At 49.0% G+C, this 13,897-nt stretch overlaps 1 protein-coding gene across 1 annotated transcript in view; it reads left to right on the forward strand.

The window, feature by feature from the left end:
* Positions 1-13,622, forward strand: part of TNFRSF13C (TNF receptor superfamily member 13C) — a 54,744-nt gene extending 41,122 nt beyond the window's left edge. The window contains exon 3 of the mRNA XM_078640574.1: positions 12,760-13,622. Coding sequence (XP_078496700.1) covers positions 12,760-13,043 — 284 coding nt within the window. The 3' untranslated portion in view covers positions 13,044-13,622. The remainder of the gene's footprint in view (positions 1-12,759) is intronic.
* The last annotated feature ends 275 nt before the right edge of the window (positions 13,623-13,897 follow it).

Consider the following 13,897-nt stretch of genomic DNA (forward strand, 5'->3'; position numbering starts at 1 on the left):
GTAAATCCAGGTATGTAAGATGGGAAGCCACCCAGCCTTTTTTGAAGCGCTTATAGACTCCCAATGCTATTAGCGGCTAGTTTATTGGAACTGGCTTGGCAGTGAGAGGAGAAAGCATTTTTACTATACAGGGACAAAAGGAACTAAGGAGGGTGCAGGGCCAGAAAATGACCTTGAAGTCAGCTGCTACAGTGTGGCAATGGGGGCAAGTGGATGAAAGGATTTATTAAGAGCGGCAGGAGAGAGATAGGCTCTGTGCAATATGTAGTATTATATTAGTTTGAATCTTGCGTTTCTGGTGACCATGTGGGGAAACACATGCCCATTCTTTATTGTGTAAGACCCTGCCTGGGTCGACTTCACATTTGTCCTTCAGGGAATTCCACTTAATAATTCCTGAGGTAAAAGGCCCTTATAAAACCATGAAATGTGTCGCCTGCCATGTCCCATGGTATGTATAGCTTGGAGTAGGTGCATTTAGGGCAGGCCATGTCTTCTGAATTGCTTAATGAATAGTGTTCTATAGGAGGAATTGTTCTGTATGTAAATCAGATTTGTCCATAAGTTCCAAAAGAAAGCCATTGCTTTTGATCATAGAGGTCTCCTATGGTTGTTATGTGTATGTCATTCCAGGAGTGGAGACGCCTGGCAGTTAGTGGCCCTGTAGGTTTCGACAGACCCAGAATAGGGATAGCCCATTCATATTAAACTGTCTGTTTAGTAAGCATTAAGGCGCAATTATAGACACTCAGAGAAGTGTAGGATGTGAGTGTTGTAAAGGAAATTACCCGAAATGGGCTACCCGGGTCACTCGCGACCTCCTCTTGGCCTTCCCAGCAATGAAGAGTAGGGACAACAGTGGAGAATGCATACTAACTCCTTCATTAGTAATTACACTGCAGTGGAGTCCGATCTGACCAGCCTCATGGGATAGCTGTCGAGGGACTGCCTTCAGAACACTTGGTAACACAAAATAAGCTTTCCAACACCTCCCAAGTCCCGTCCCTGGTGGAAAAATACAGCTTGGGCAAAGGCTGAAATAAAGAAGGCACAGAAGGATGAGTATTCACCTGCAGAATGGGTAAACGTTATCAGACTCCCAAGGTCTCCTTGTTCGGTCTTGGCTCTCTCTAGTGTAGGAGCATAACTACGACCAGGGACAGGCATGCAGAAGCAGAATAAGCTATTTGTTAGTACATCTGGGTTTGAACCTTGAATACGATAAGAGGACATAACTGAACAGCAGCTTTTTGCTGACGCAAGCAGAGAGGGGCACAGAGGCCTGGTTTCGATCACAGCGCAATATGGCGGCTACATGGAAGAAAATGGCGTCACAGATGCAAACTTTAACCCGCACAAAGTTAGAAGGGGCTGGTCACACGCATATGCAAATCCGGTCAATACAAAATAGCTACATGAACGCTAACATAACACAGTATAAAGCATAAACGATGGGGAAATGATGCATTCAATTCTAACAGTTGTCACCTAGTAGCAGTGAGCAGGATGGTGTTCAGTTCTCACTGAAATAACAGATTTCTTACAGAAGTCATCTCCTCTAGTGATAGTCCAGAAAGCCATTGATGCACCAACGGATTAGTGTAGTGAGAAAATATAATTCAAAGTGGGATGCTCCCATTCCGCCTGCGTCTACAAGAAGCCTGGGCTTTGCAAGGGCCTCCCTCTTCCTACTGGTATGCCAAATGAGTTCACTCAGTAGCGTCTAGGTCTCGAACAAAACGCATGGGTGAAATTAGTGGTAGGTTTGTAAAGAAACAAAGGAGATGCAAAAGGAGGATCATCTACAAATGGGCAATGCGCCTGATTGGGGCCAGGGGGAGGGATTTCCAGAAGGACATCTGGGGTGAGATAGACTTCTCTGCATTTGTGAGAGTGCCCTCTAACAGATCTGGGTCTGCTTGGTATATCCTAATTTCAAACTAGTGGACCATGTGTCCCTCCCAATGCAGAGAACCCCTCCTAAGGTCTAGTTGGGCATATGGAATCCCAGGAGTGAGTGGAAAGATTCAAGACTTGGACCAATTCTGTCGGAGGCGGAACTTGGCAGCAAAATTATCCAGGATTTGCACCAGCCCCGTAGTAGTATCTTGAAAATGTTTTACATATACGGGGAGATCATCAACATAGAGAGAAACTGTCTGGATCTCATCAGGAAACAGAATTCTCCAAGGCTACCTCCTTTGGCATTTGCTGATGCACCAAAGGTTCCATGGGAGGGACAAACAGCAGGGGTGACTAAACACCCCTGCCAAGTACCACGGTGTATTGCGAAGGAAGGAGAGCGATTAACCCATTTGGACTTGTGCTGTGGGTTGAGTTTAAAGTATTTTGATGAGGTGACTAATATGAGGGGCGAACCCGAAGTGGTGCACGACCTCAAAGAGCTACTCTTGCCGAATAGTATTGAATGCTTTTTCCAGATCTAAGCTGAGCACCGCAGCTTTGCCAAGATTGGAGTTGCCAAGGTTTGGAGAGGTATTTCTGCGAGGTATGAATCCATTCTGATCTGGATGTTTGATTTGAGGAAGGACTGAGAGGATACGGGAAGCAAGGATCTTGCCTAGTATCTGATAGTCCGATTTAAGAATAGCTACGGGCCTATTAGAGGATGGGTCATTGGAGGGTTGTCCTGACTTCAATATGGGGACAAGTATAGCCTCCCTCTTGGATTATGGAAGGATACTGTCAGTTAAGGATGTTGCGTACAGTTCCAGTGCCATCGTTATTCTTCTCAAAGTAGTTGTTGATACAGGATGCCAACGAGTCTCTGTAAGTGTGGGGTTCTTCCGGGGTAGAACCTTTGAGCCACCAATTCGGAATAGGAAACAACTTTTGTCCCCATCACAATGTGGACCCCAGAGGGCTAAGGTATGAAATAAGCCTTCCCAAGTAATCAGATTGGGGAAAGGAAGGGCAGAGATGTGACCAGCAGACAATGCTATTGAGGCACACCTGAAGGTCATGCGGGGGAGTAGTAGGAAGAATATAGGCGGAGTCTGGGGTTATCCCGCCTCCAGACGTCAGCTAATGTCCAATGATACAGCCAGTCTCTTAAGGAACGAACATTAGCTGTTGTTGGGGTTTGTGGTAATGGGTGATAGGATATGTCTAGGCCTGTGTCTAAGACTGCATTGAAGTCTCCACTAAGGATCCAAGGAAGATGAGCTGAGGGTCTAGAAACCCAGAGTCTAGTATGAAATACTGGTAGGTTCGTGTCTCGAGGGGTGTATCATTAAAAAACTCTCCACTAGCACAAATTTACCCTCAGCGTCCGTAATTGATGAGTGTGCTGAAAATGGAACCCCTGCACGGATCCATATAGTCACTCCTCTGGCATAGATAGGCTCAGTATTCACTGGAGAACACCGACCCCGCCAGCGATTCTGGAGTCATGAGCACTCCACCAAAAGGAAATGTTTCTCCTGTCAAAAGGAGATGTGCACCCCATTTCAGGTTAAAAAGGAGTGTATTTTCTGACGGCCACTAGGTGTGTACATCCCTCATACGTTCCAAGTGATTAGGCTATAAGTGGAAGAGTGCAAGACGAAGGGGTTGCGTAAGCATGGATGTCTAGAACCGAAAAGTGCTCACTGACAGTGGGTTAGTAATGCAGATAGTTTGCCTCAGGCCTTAGTTGCATAGAACTCGAAGTGGTGGGTAGGACTCAACTGTGAAATTGATGGGGAAATTACAAAACCTGGCAGCTAGCAAACAACTGGACACCCAAACTGGACTAGAAGCAATTGGTTCTGAGCTGGGAGCGTGAGCCTGGCTGGAGGGCACCTGGGTTAGCAAACCGGAGAATAGGCCAAACCCAGTAGAGCTCCTTCAAGTCCAGGACAGGGGTAGGACGGGTAGAAGAGGACCCCTACCAAAGGAATGGGGGAGTGTCTATTGAGAACAAAGTGGATTAGAAAGAATCTAGCAGTCAGTAGTAAAGTTGGTGATTCCAGAGCACAGTCCCGACTTTAGAGGAGGTCATCTGTCGTTTGGGGGGGTTATCAATGGCGGGGAAGCTTAGTAGTCCAGGGGGCCTGGTGAGAAGGAGAAGCACCTTCCTCTGATAATTATGAGCCAAAGAGAGGTGGACCAGTATCCGTATATGTGTTTGCCGTTGCTAAAGCACCCATTCTGCTGTAGCAAAACTGCTCCAGAGAGGGATTTGAAGAGGAAGCTGTCGGCCCAACAACCTCGGGCCCCGGCTGATGCACCTGGTTCCCCAGCCATGGGCATGTCCAACAGAGTGCACGGAACACTGTGAGGCAGAGTTGTCCCCTTCTGCCTAGTCCCACCTGGCCTCTGGCTCAATGAGAAAGAACGTTTTGCCATCCAATATGATTTTTAGTTTGGAAGGGAAGAGGAAGGAATACCTAACACCCATGACTCTGAGCTTTCTCTTGAAGCCCAAGAGAGAGGCGTGTTGTTGTGAACCACAAGGGTATTATCTGGGAATAGCAGTACCTCTCAGTTTTCAAACTCGATGCACCCTGCCTAACAAGCTGCTCGCAACACTTAGTCCCTGTGCAACAGGCAGGGAAGGAGGTATGGAGGGGTGCACCCAGAGCTGAATGTCTGGTGGCCACACAATGAGTACGGCCTTCTGTAAAGTAAGATGCTGCGCTGGGGTGAAGGATCTGAGGCAGGATTCAGTGGACTGTATTAGATCTTTTCCCTCCATCCCCTCCAGTAGTCTATGTGGAGGTTATTCCACATATAGTGGCCTTCTGCGTCCTCTGCTTGGCCCTCCAGGAACCACAGATGTTTGGTCAGATTCTGGAGCGGGAGGTGATGATCCTGTACACCTGGGACAAGCTCTGCCATGGCCGACTCTATTTTGGACACTCTCTCCGCTAGTTTCCTGTGATCCGCTCGCAGGGAACCAACATCATTGGAGTCTACCTTGGCCTCCGGAGCTGCCTGGGAAGAATTGTGTCCTATTTATCCGAGTATATCTGCGGTGTGGTCTCATCAAAAGCTTGCACGGGATTCACTGACAGTCGTCTAGTTATGCAGTCGGAAACACAGGCCTGCTTAAAGCACCTCAGGACTCACAAGAGAGTGCAAGATGGGAGTCTCACAATGGTGCAGCACGAGCAGCCCAGGAAGCAATGCTTGGATGGGAAGATGGCTCAATCTCTGGAATACATCATACTTTGCAATACCTCGCACTGTGTGAGGTTGGGAGATGTCTCAAATACTCCCAGGGAGAAGAGCAGGAGCAAGGGTACAGGCCTGGTAGCACCAGGCCCCTCAACAGTGATCCACGTGAGTCACCACGCATTGGTAGGTGAGCACAGTCCCTGGAGGGAGGAAGTGGAAGGTTGCCTACCTTGTTGCAAGAGTCCAGTTGGAGAAATAGGATAGTTCAAAAGTACCTCAAATGCTGGGCCACTTTATTGAGAGCTGATACAGTGCTAATCAGGAGAAATCACCGTCATCACCCAATGCAGGAGCTCCCTCATGAGGTGGAGGGTGCCCGCAATCCTGAAGTAGGGAAGAGCTGGAAAGGGCCCGGTCATTCAACTTGCTGTGTTGCGATGGTGCCCTTCAGCCCCTGTCCAGTGGGTATGTATGCAGGACACAGTTGAGGGAGCAACCTTCAGAAAAAGCACACAACAACAGGGGCTTGGGACGTTGTTATCTCCAACGGGATCCCCCTCAGATAGGGAACCGGTCCGCAGGTGCCTACCTTGAGGTTTGCAAGGGGATCCTACTGACCGGTTCAGCTGTCTCTGGAGCCCCAGGAGGAATATGGGCAACATCTTACGCAGGGTTGCAGTCATGGCTTGGCGCGCAGCACTCTCGATCCCACCCACCTCCGGTATTGCTGGCGGGGTCACCAGGAGGGGAACCCAGGAGTGCAGGAGCAGGGTCTAGGGAAGAGTAGAAAAGGCCAATCTAGCACTCCGGGTGCTGACTATCTCTGTGCCATCTCTCCTGGTGGGAACCTCACCTGCTAGGTGTGCCCTACTGCTTCTCTGGCCCAGAGGAGGCCAATCCAGCCCCCTGCTATGGTGTCTCCAAGCCAGCAAGGGTATGTACAGGCCGGATGTATGATGTTACAACGCAGGCTATTACAACGCCTGCCTTTACAACGCGGTTTTTACATCGCATACCATTACAACGCATAGCGCTTTTGGGTGCTGGATAGTGAATAGTTTAATTTACTATTCCAACTCCAGTCCCCGTGGACACTAGGGAAGGTTATTGAATAGTAAATTAACCTATTCCCTATTCTAGAGCGCCCCCCAGCGCAATGCGTTGTAGTAGTTTGCGTTGTAATGACCGCGTTGTAATGGTAGTGCGTTGTAAAAGTTTCGTTGTAAGTGATGTTTACCGTACAGGCCATGCTGGTTCTAGTCTGTGGCCGAGGAAGAGGCCGTCAGCCTCAGGACGGGCCTCTGAGTCTGTAAATACCATCCTAGTCCTTTTTCGCCAGCCGTCGCAGAATCCACCATGAAGTCATATATTGTCTCGGATGTTTTTATGGGCCTTGAAGAAACGATGGTTAGCAATCGCCCCAGGGACTTTGTCAGATAACTAAGTGGCCGCCTGGAGCGGTTTCAAAACTCGACTGCCATGTTCACCTCTCTGGCCACACTCCACTTTTTGGCACTATTAGTACTTAAAACTAGCCTAATTGATGTCCTTTTGTTTATTCAATTTTACTCTATTTTTATAAATTTGTTTTCGGATTTTTATTATTTTGTATTTAAACTGTATTACTGTTATAGTACTGAATACATACTTTACACATTGCCTCGATGTTACGCCTGTCTGATCTGTGCCATAGCTACTAGGTGGTTAAGCTCAGGTTAATATGGTGACTGTAAGTGTTCACCCTGACAAGGAGTGTGATTATTACCTGAAATAGCTACCTACCCTGCTCGACTAATAACCCAGCTTCTCATAATCAGAGACTGTAAAGCTGTGAAATATTTCATTTAACTACTAAGCTCAGTCCATATATTACCTAACACAAATTTAGAATTTATGAATTGTACAATTATTAAAAGTCTTTACAATAACTCATCAGAAATGCATAAAATTGAGCAACATAACACAGAGTGGCGGCTCCTCCTCTAAGGCGGAGGAGCGCCGCTCGCTCCATTTCAGCAGTGTAGAAAAAGAAAACTAAAATGATAATTACATGATGTTATTATTATTTTATTTTCACCTGCTGAAGCAGTTTTGCGGGCAGACTGCTCTGCTCACAGAGGAGCAGGGGAGGAGTGGTGGGCACACTATAAGTGTGCATGACGGTTTGGTCGGCCATCTTGGGCCGGCCAAACAGTCATGCGCGATTTGCATGTTCTTCACCCAGGCTGTAGTTCAGCCTGGTGGAGATCAGCACAGGCTCCCACTGCCTGTCTGAGCACCGAACCACGGCACTTAGACCAATCAACGCTCTGTGCAGCATTGTGGTTGGCTTAGGGGTGCCTGTGTGCTTCCGTTCCGGCTGGGAGAGACGACAGAGGAGAGACGCGGTTAGGTAAGTTTATTTTATTTATTTTGTATCCACCCTCCCCCCCGCTCCTGCCAATCCGTGCCATCCACTGCTGCAAACACGTGTATTTATTGTGTGGTATATATGTATGTGTGTGTGTGTGTATATATATATATATATATATATCTCAAACAAATGATGCGGCACTCCAGAGCAGGATACTAAATATATATATATGTATGTATATATTGATTGTGTGGCATCTTGGCCATCCTGGGCCAAGATGCAGTGGCACCAACTGAAAGAGATGGAGAAGAGCTGTCACTATCCCTGGAGCTCGCATCATTCGGGAAGTGCTAGCCATTCAACTCTACACATGGGGGCAGTGGCAGGTGTAATAGAGGGCTGAAAGGGGGAATTAACCCCTTTGCTTGTTTTTTATTCTTGAATTTCTCTGTGCGACCGTGAAATCAGGGCAATTGTGCAGGTGACAATTCACCCCAAAAAATTGCGTGCATTTTAATGTCAATGCACCATAAAGCATCTATTTGCCTTCTTGCAGCACCTCATTTTTTTCTCCCTTGATGTTATGTTATGTTATGTTATGTGGTTTTTATTTGGCGCGCAAATGCTCCAGCTAAGGAGCGTCTTGGCGCCCGACAAGGCAGCTACACAACACAACTAAATAAAACAGCACAGAACACACTAACTAAGGGAATAAAAATGTTTTCAAGGCACGACGAAAAGAGAGCAAATCGCTCATAGCGCGAATTGCCGGGGGTAAGGAGTTCCACAGAGCGGCGGCCCGCACTCGAAATGAGCGCCCACCGGCCCTGCTTCGCTTAAAGCGCGGTACCACGGCCAATTCGAGATCTGACGATCTTAAGGGTCGTGCCGGAATATAGTTGGCCATGAGGGTCGTGAGGATCATTGCCGGGGACCCCTTCAAGATCTTATGGGCGACGCAGAGTACCTTAAACTGAATCCGCTGCGCCACCGGGAGCCAGTGCAGTGCTCGAATGGTGCTGGAGGTGGGACAGAATCTTGGAAGGCCCACCACCGCTCTTGCTGCTGCATTCTGGATCCGCTGCAGGCGCCCTATCTCAGCTACATTCAGACCGGCCAGCAAAGAACTAGCATAATCCAATCTGGAGATGACGGTCGCTTGGATCATGAGTTGCCGGGTGGGGGCATCGAAGAACTTTAGCACAGGACGAAGCCCACGCAAGATGCCGAAGCAGCAAGCAGCCGTGCGTTTAGTGTGGCATGCAAACGTAAGGGAAGGGTCCAGCCAGACCCCGAGGTTTTTAAGCTCGGTGACTGGGATGGGAGCGGGACCCAGCTCCTCCGGCCACCATCTCTCTCCCCACAGTTCCGGTCGCCTACCAAATACCATCACCTCGGTCTTACTAGCGTTTAGCTGGAGACAATTAAGCGTCATCCAACTAGCGACCGCCCTCAGTCCTTGTTGAAACCTAGGAGCGTCGACCTCCGCATCCCCGCTGATCGTGACCGCTAGCTGGGTGTCATCGGCATATGACACCATGGTCATACCCCATAGTTTGACAACCTCAGCTAGCGGCCTTACGTACAGATTGAACAGCGTAGGACTCAGCGAGGAGCCTTGGGGGACGCCCAGGTTCAACGGGTGGAATTTTGACTGAAAGGGTGGGACGGTCACGCTAAAGGCCCGGTTTGATAAGAACGACCGGAACCAGTCGAGCGCAATGCCGGAGACACCAGCATCCTCTAAACGCTGCAGAAGGATAGGGTGCGAGACGGTGTCAAAGGCAGCGCTTAGATCTAATAGCACCAGCGCTGCCGTTTGTCCCGCGTCAAGCACGGAGCGGAGGTGCTCCACCATATAAAGCAGAGCCGTCTCCGTGCTGTGACCTGCCCTAAACCCATTCTGCGTAGCGTCGAGTATATCAGCTCGACGGAGATGTTCCGAGAGAGCGGCATTTACGTGTGCCTCCATCACCTTAGCCGGCCACGGCAAGAGTGAAATAGGCCGATAGCTCTCCGGCTTGCTTCCATCCAGGCTAGGTTTCTTCAGGATCGGACGTACCATGGCTCGCTTCCACTTAAGTGGAACAACGCCAGATGTCAGAGACGCATTGACCAAGGAACAAAGCGGAGAGATGTCATGTGCCGCCAGGTCCTTGAACACCTCAGGGCAAAGTGGATCCTCAGGGGACCCAGATTTCACTTTGCGAGCCAAAATGCCTAGGCTATCTAGATTTAACAAAGGTAGAGAACACAGCCCCTCAGATGGTGGAGGCTTAGATGATGTCATCACTGAGGGAACGACCACGGGGAAGGCTCGATAAATAGCATTCACCTTCTCCAGAAAAAACTCTGCCAACTTTTCACAGTGCTCCAGAGAGCTCTGGTGTGATGTTATAACTTTTTTGGCAGTGAGGTCTTTCAATACCTTAAAGATAGCCTTTGCAGGGTTCGAACTATTCCTGAATTGTGTCGCATAAAAAGCGGCACGGGTTCTACACACCACCCGATGGTACACCTTCACTGTAGCCTGATATAAGGCTTTCTTAGAGCTGGAGTAGGCTTTGCGCCATGCCCGCTCTGCGCGCCTGCAAGACACCTTCAGGGCTCGTAGAGAGTCATCGTACCAGGGGCTGGCCTTGCCAGGACCAGTTTTACGGGTCACCAAAGGGATGAGGGTGTCCAAGGCCCTGGAGACCCAATCGGTGAACCTGTCGTACATCTGATCCGGAGGGCCTGAGACGTCAAGCGGGTCAGCTGATAAGAGATGAAAGAACTCATCTAGCTTAAGTTTGTTCCAGCGTCTTCTTGGAACAGAACACACCATTGGCTTAGATGGACTAGCCACAATAGGGCAGTGGAACTGTATCAAATAATGATCAGTCCACGCCAAAGGTGTGTAGCTGGTGACACAGACTTCCGTCAGATTGGTAAAAAACGGGTCAAGGGTGTGACCCCCTGAGTGTGTGGGCTGCGTCACCAACTGAGTAAGCTGTAACGCCTCAAGGTCGGCCAGGAAACTGGCGACTGAGGGGCTGCTGGAGTTGTTAAAGTGCAGATTTAGATCTCCAATGATGGTGAAATTGGAGCACCCCGTAGCCAGATTACTAACAGCCTCGGGTAACGCTGCTCTGAAGGTTACTTCACTCCCCGGGGGCCGATAAATTACCAGTCCCGACAGGGTGAAGTTAGATGAGATAGCAACCTTAAACAAAGCGCTTTCGCACCCCGAGATCTTTTGCCCATGCCATGTGGTAGGGTAACAGGACTTGACGGCAAGCGCAATACCCCCGCCTCTTGAGGTCCTATTCAAGGTGAATACCGAGTATTCCGGCGGGAAGGCCAGATTGACAATGGCCGTGTCAGCATCCTGCAGCCAGGTCTCTGTTACACAAAATAGGTCAGGCAACTCCCTGCCTAATAGGTCATTGATGTCAAGATGGTGCTTGACAAGCGACCTAGCATTAAGATTCCAAATGCTAATACCTGGCACCGGGCTTAGAGGCACGCGCCGTATTTCCCTGCAGCTCCTGCTTACAGGGGCAGCCAGCGTAAAGCATCCGCAGCCACACGATAAGGGGCCGCTTAAGGGATCCACCCTTGGTGTCAGGCAGGGTGGTCGAGACCTCTCAATGGCAACCAGACTTTCTCTGGTATAGCACCGCATGATGTAGAATAGACCGACCAGGAGGGGGGCCAGGGTCCAGCCACGTCCAGCGCGTCCTGTCGCGGACGGGCGCAGACGGGCAGGACTCTGGCACGACTCCGGCATGCGACGGCGTCCCAGCTGCGCGTTCCCGCTGCGCGGGAGAGAGCGACTTTAAGTAGGCGCCGGAAATGGAGGGAGGAGCGCGTGGACGCTCCTAGATGGCGCCCGCCGAAAAAAGCCTGGTCCCAAACAAAGATGGCGCTGGTCGCCGATCAGGAAACAACCCACCCACAGAACCCGGACCCACCGAAAACGGTGGTGGAGATTCCAATTAAGTGCAAGTAAGAGGGGGGGGGAGAGCCCAAGCAGCGCACAGTTAAAAATGCTACCAAAAAAAACGAAGCAAAAACGAAGCAAAGACGCGCTAAATGCGTCAGCAAACAACAATTAAAATTTCAAGCGCTCACAAACCGCAGCGCGGTGATGTGCCACCTTGTCAGGCCGGCAGATACCTAAAAGTGCCTTAAGTAGGCGCCGGAAATGGAGGGAGGAGCGCGTGGACGCTCCAAGATGGCGCCCGCCGAAAAAAGCCTGGTCCCAAACAAAGATGGCGCTGGTCGCCGATCAGGAAACAACCCACCCACAGAACCCGGACCCACCGAAAACGGTGGTGGAGATTCCAATTAAGTGCAAGTAAGAGGGGGGGGGAGAGCCCAAGCAGCGCACAGTTAAAAATGCTACCAAAAAAAACGAAGCAAAAACGAGCAAAGACGCGCTAAATGCGTCAGCAAACAACAATTAAAATTTCAAGCGCTCACAAACCGCAGCGCGGTGATGTGCCACCTTGTCAGGCCGGCAGATACCTAAAAGTGCCTTAAGTAGGCGCCGGAAATGGAGGGAGGAGCGCGTGGACGCTCCAAGATGGCGCCCGCCGAAAAAAGCCTGGTCCCAAACAAAGATGGCGCTGGTCGCCGATCAGGAAACAACCCACCCACAGAACCCGGACCCACCGAAAACGGTGGTGGAGATTCCAATTAAGTGCAAGTAAGAGGGGGGGGGAGAGCCCAAGCAGCGCACAGTTAAAAATGCTACCAAAAAAAACGAAGCAAAGACGCGCTAAATGCGTCAGCAAACAACAATTAAAATTTCAAGCGCTCACAAACCGCAGCGCGGTGATGTGCCACCTTGAAACCCCCTAACACTGGGCCCGATTCACAGAACTAACTTAAGACAAAATCCTAAACTTACTACTTTTGGTATTCACAGAAGTTAGGATTTTGTCTTAAGTTTGTCTTAAGACAGACTTAAGACAGACTTAAGACAGACTTAAGTTAGGATTTTGTCTTAAGTCTGTCTTAAGTCTGTCTTAAGACAAACTTAAGACAAAATCCTAACTTCTGTGAATAGCAAAAGTAGTAAGTTTAGGATTTTGTCTTAAGTTAGTTCTGTGAATCAGGCCCACAGTACCTACAAGCTACATGTGACTTAGTGAATTTTAAAATAAAAAAATGGTTGTGGCATGCCTTTATTTGAGAGAGTTCCTTTAGCAAAGACTATGCCTAAATGGGTGTCAAAGTGTGTGTTAAATTATTCTCTTATCTCTCCTCAACTCTTATTTCTGTGTTTTTTGTCACAGGTAACAGTAGATCCATACAAGCGCTCGAGGACCAGCTGGAAAAGGGATCATTGACGGCCTGTATGAATTTCATACCACAGCAATCTGGCCGTGAAGAAGCATTTCCCACGGAGGCGACTGCACCACCGTTCATCCCGGTGGCTATCCAGTGCAGCACGAGCAACAATGAAAGCACTGACCACGCCTTCCCACTGCCCGCCACGGACCTGGGAGCTGCCATCCTTGTGACCACAAAAACCCTGCAGAGTACTGTGGACATCGCAATGGAAAGTGCAGTACGGTAGCTGCCTGGCTTTGGTGGTGGACGAGTCAGTGTGTAAAAGACTTAGAAAACCAGATCTAAACAACTAAATTCCCACCCTTAGGAATCTCAGCAGTCCATTCTTGAGCCTTTTATTGGGATTGTCTAGCAGTGCCATGACTCGGTGCTCCAAAATCTGGGGCTTTGTTGTGCATAAACCATCTGTTTGACACTGACAGATTCATCTCAAACAGTTGAGCACACCACTTGACCACAGAACTTCAGAGCAAATATTCTCTTTGTATGTATGAGAAATTCTATTGCTCGAATGCTACCATGGGGCAACAGAGCGCTGACGATATCAGGAAGCCGCATACCAAGATTGGGAAGCTAATGAGGGTGGTTGATGGGATGTGGTCAGGATTGGTTCCTTGTGGCGAAGAAGGGGGAGTTTGCAGAGGGGAGGGATATGGCGATTTGAGTGTTTCGAAGGCACGATTTGAATTAGTCGTTTGTAAGGCGCTGTTTGAAGAGTAGGTAAAATGATCTGACTTATGCGCAGCTAACACGTCACAACATGTGGAAGAAATAGAAAGGTCCTATTAAACAGAAATATAACAGTGCCTCTGGTGTGCCGTCATTGTTTGATGTTCTGCTGTTCGAAGACAGTGGCATTGGGAGTGAAAATGCACATGAACAGAATTGTGTTTTGACATTTAATTTAATCCTTTCAACAGTATTAACCTTGTATTTCCCCTGAATAAATGTCCTTATGTCAGGATTCTGCCATCATGCCACTAGATGCCACTCACAAGGGTCCTTCTGCAAGGGTTAATCTGCTTTAACATCTGTATATGACAACGTACACATCAACACTTATCATACTTCATTTCACTT

The sequence above is a fragment of the Lissotriton helveticus genome, chromosome 1_1, assembly GCF_964261635.1.
Source record: "Lissotriton helveticus chromosome 1_1, aLisHel1.1, whole genome shotgun sequence".
NCBI classification, from domain to species: Eukaryota; Metazoa; Chordata; class Amphibia; order Caudata; family Salamandridae; genus Lissotriton; species Lissotriton helveticus.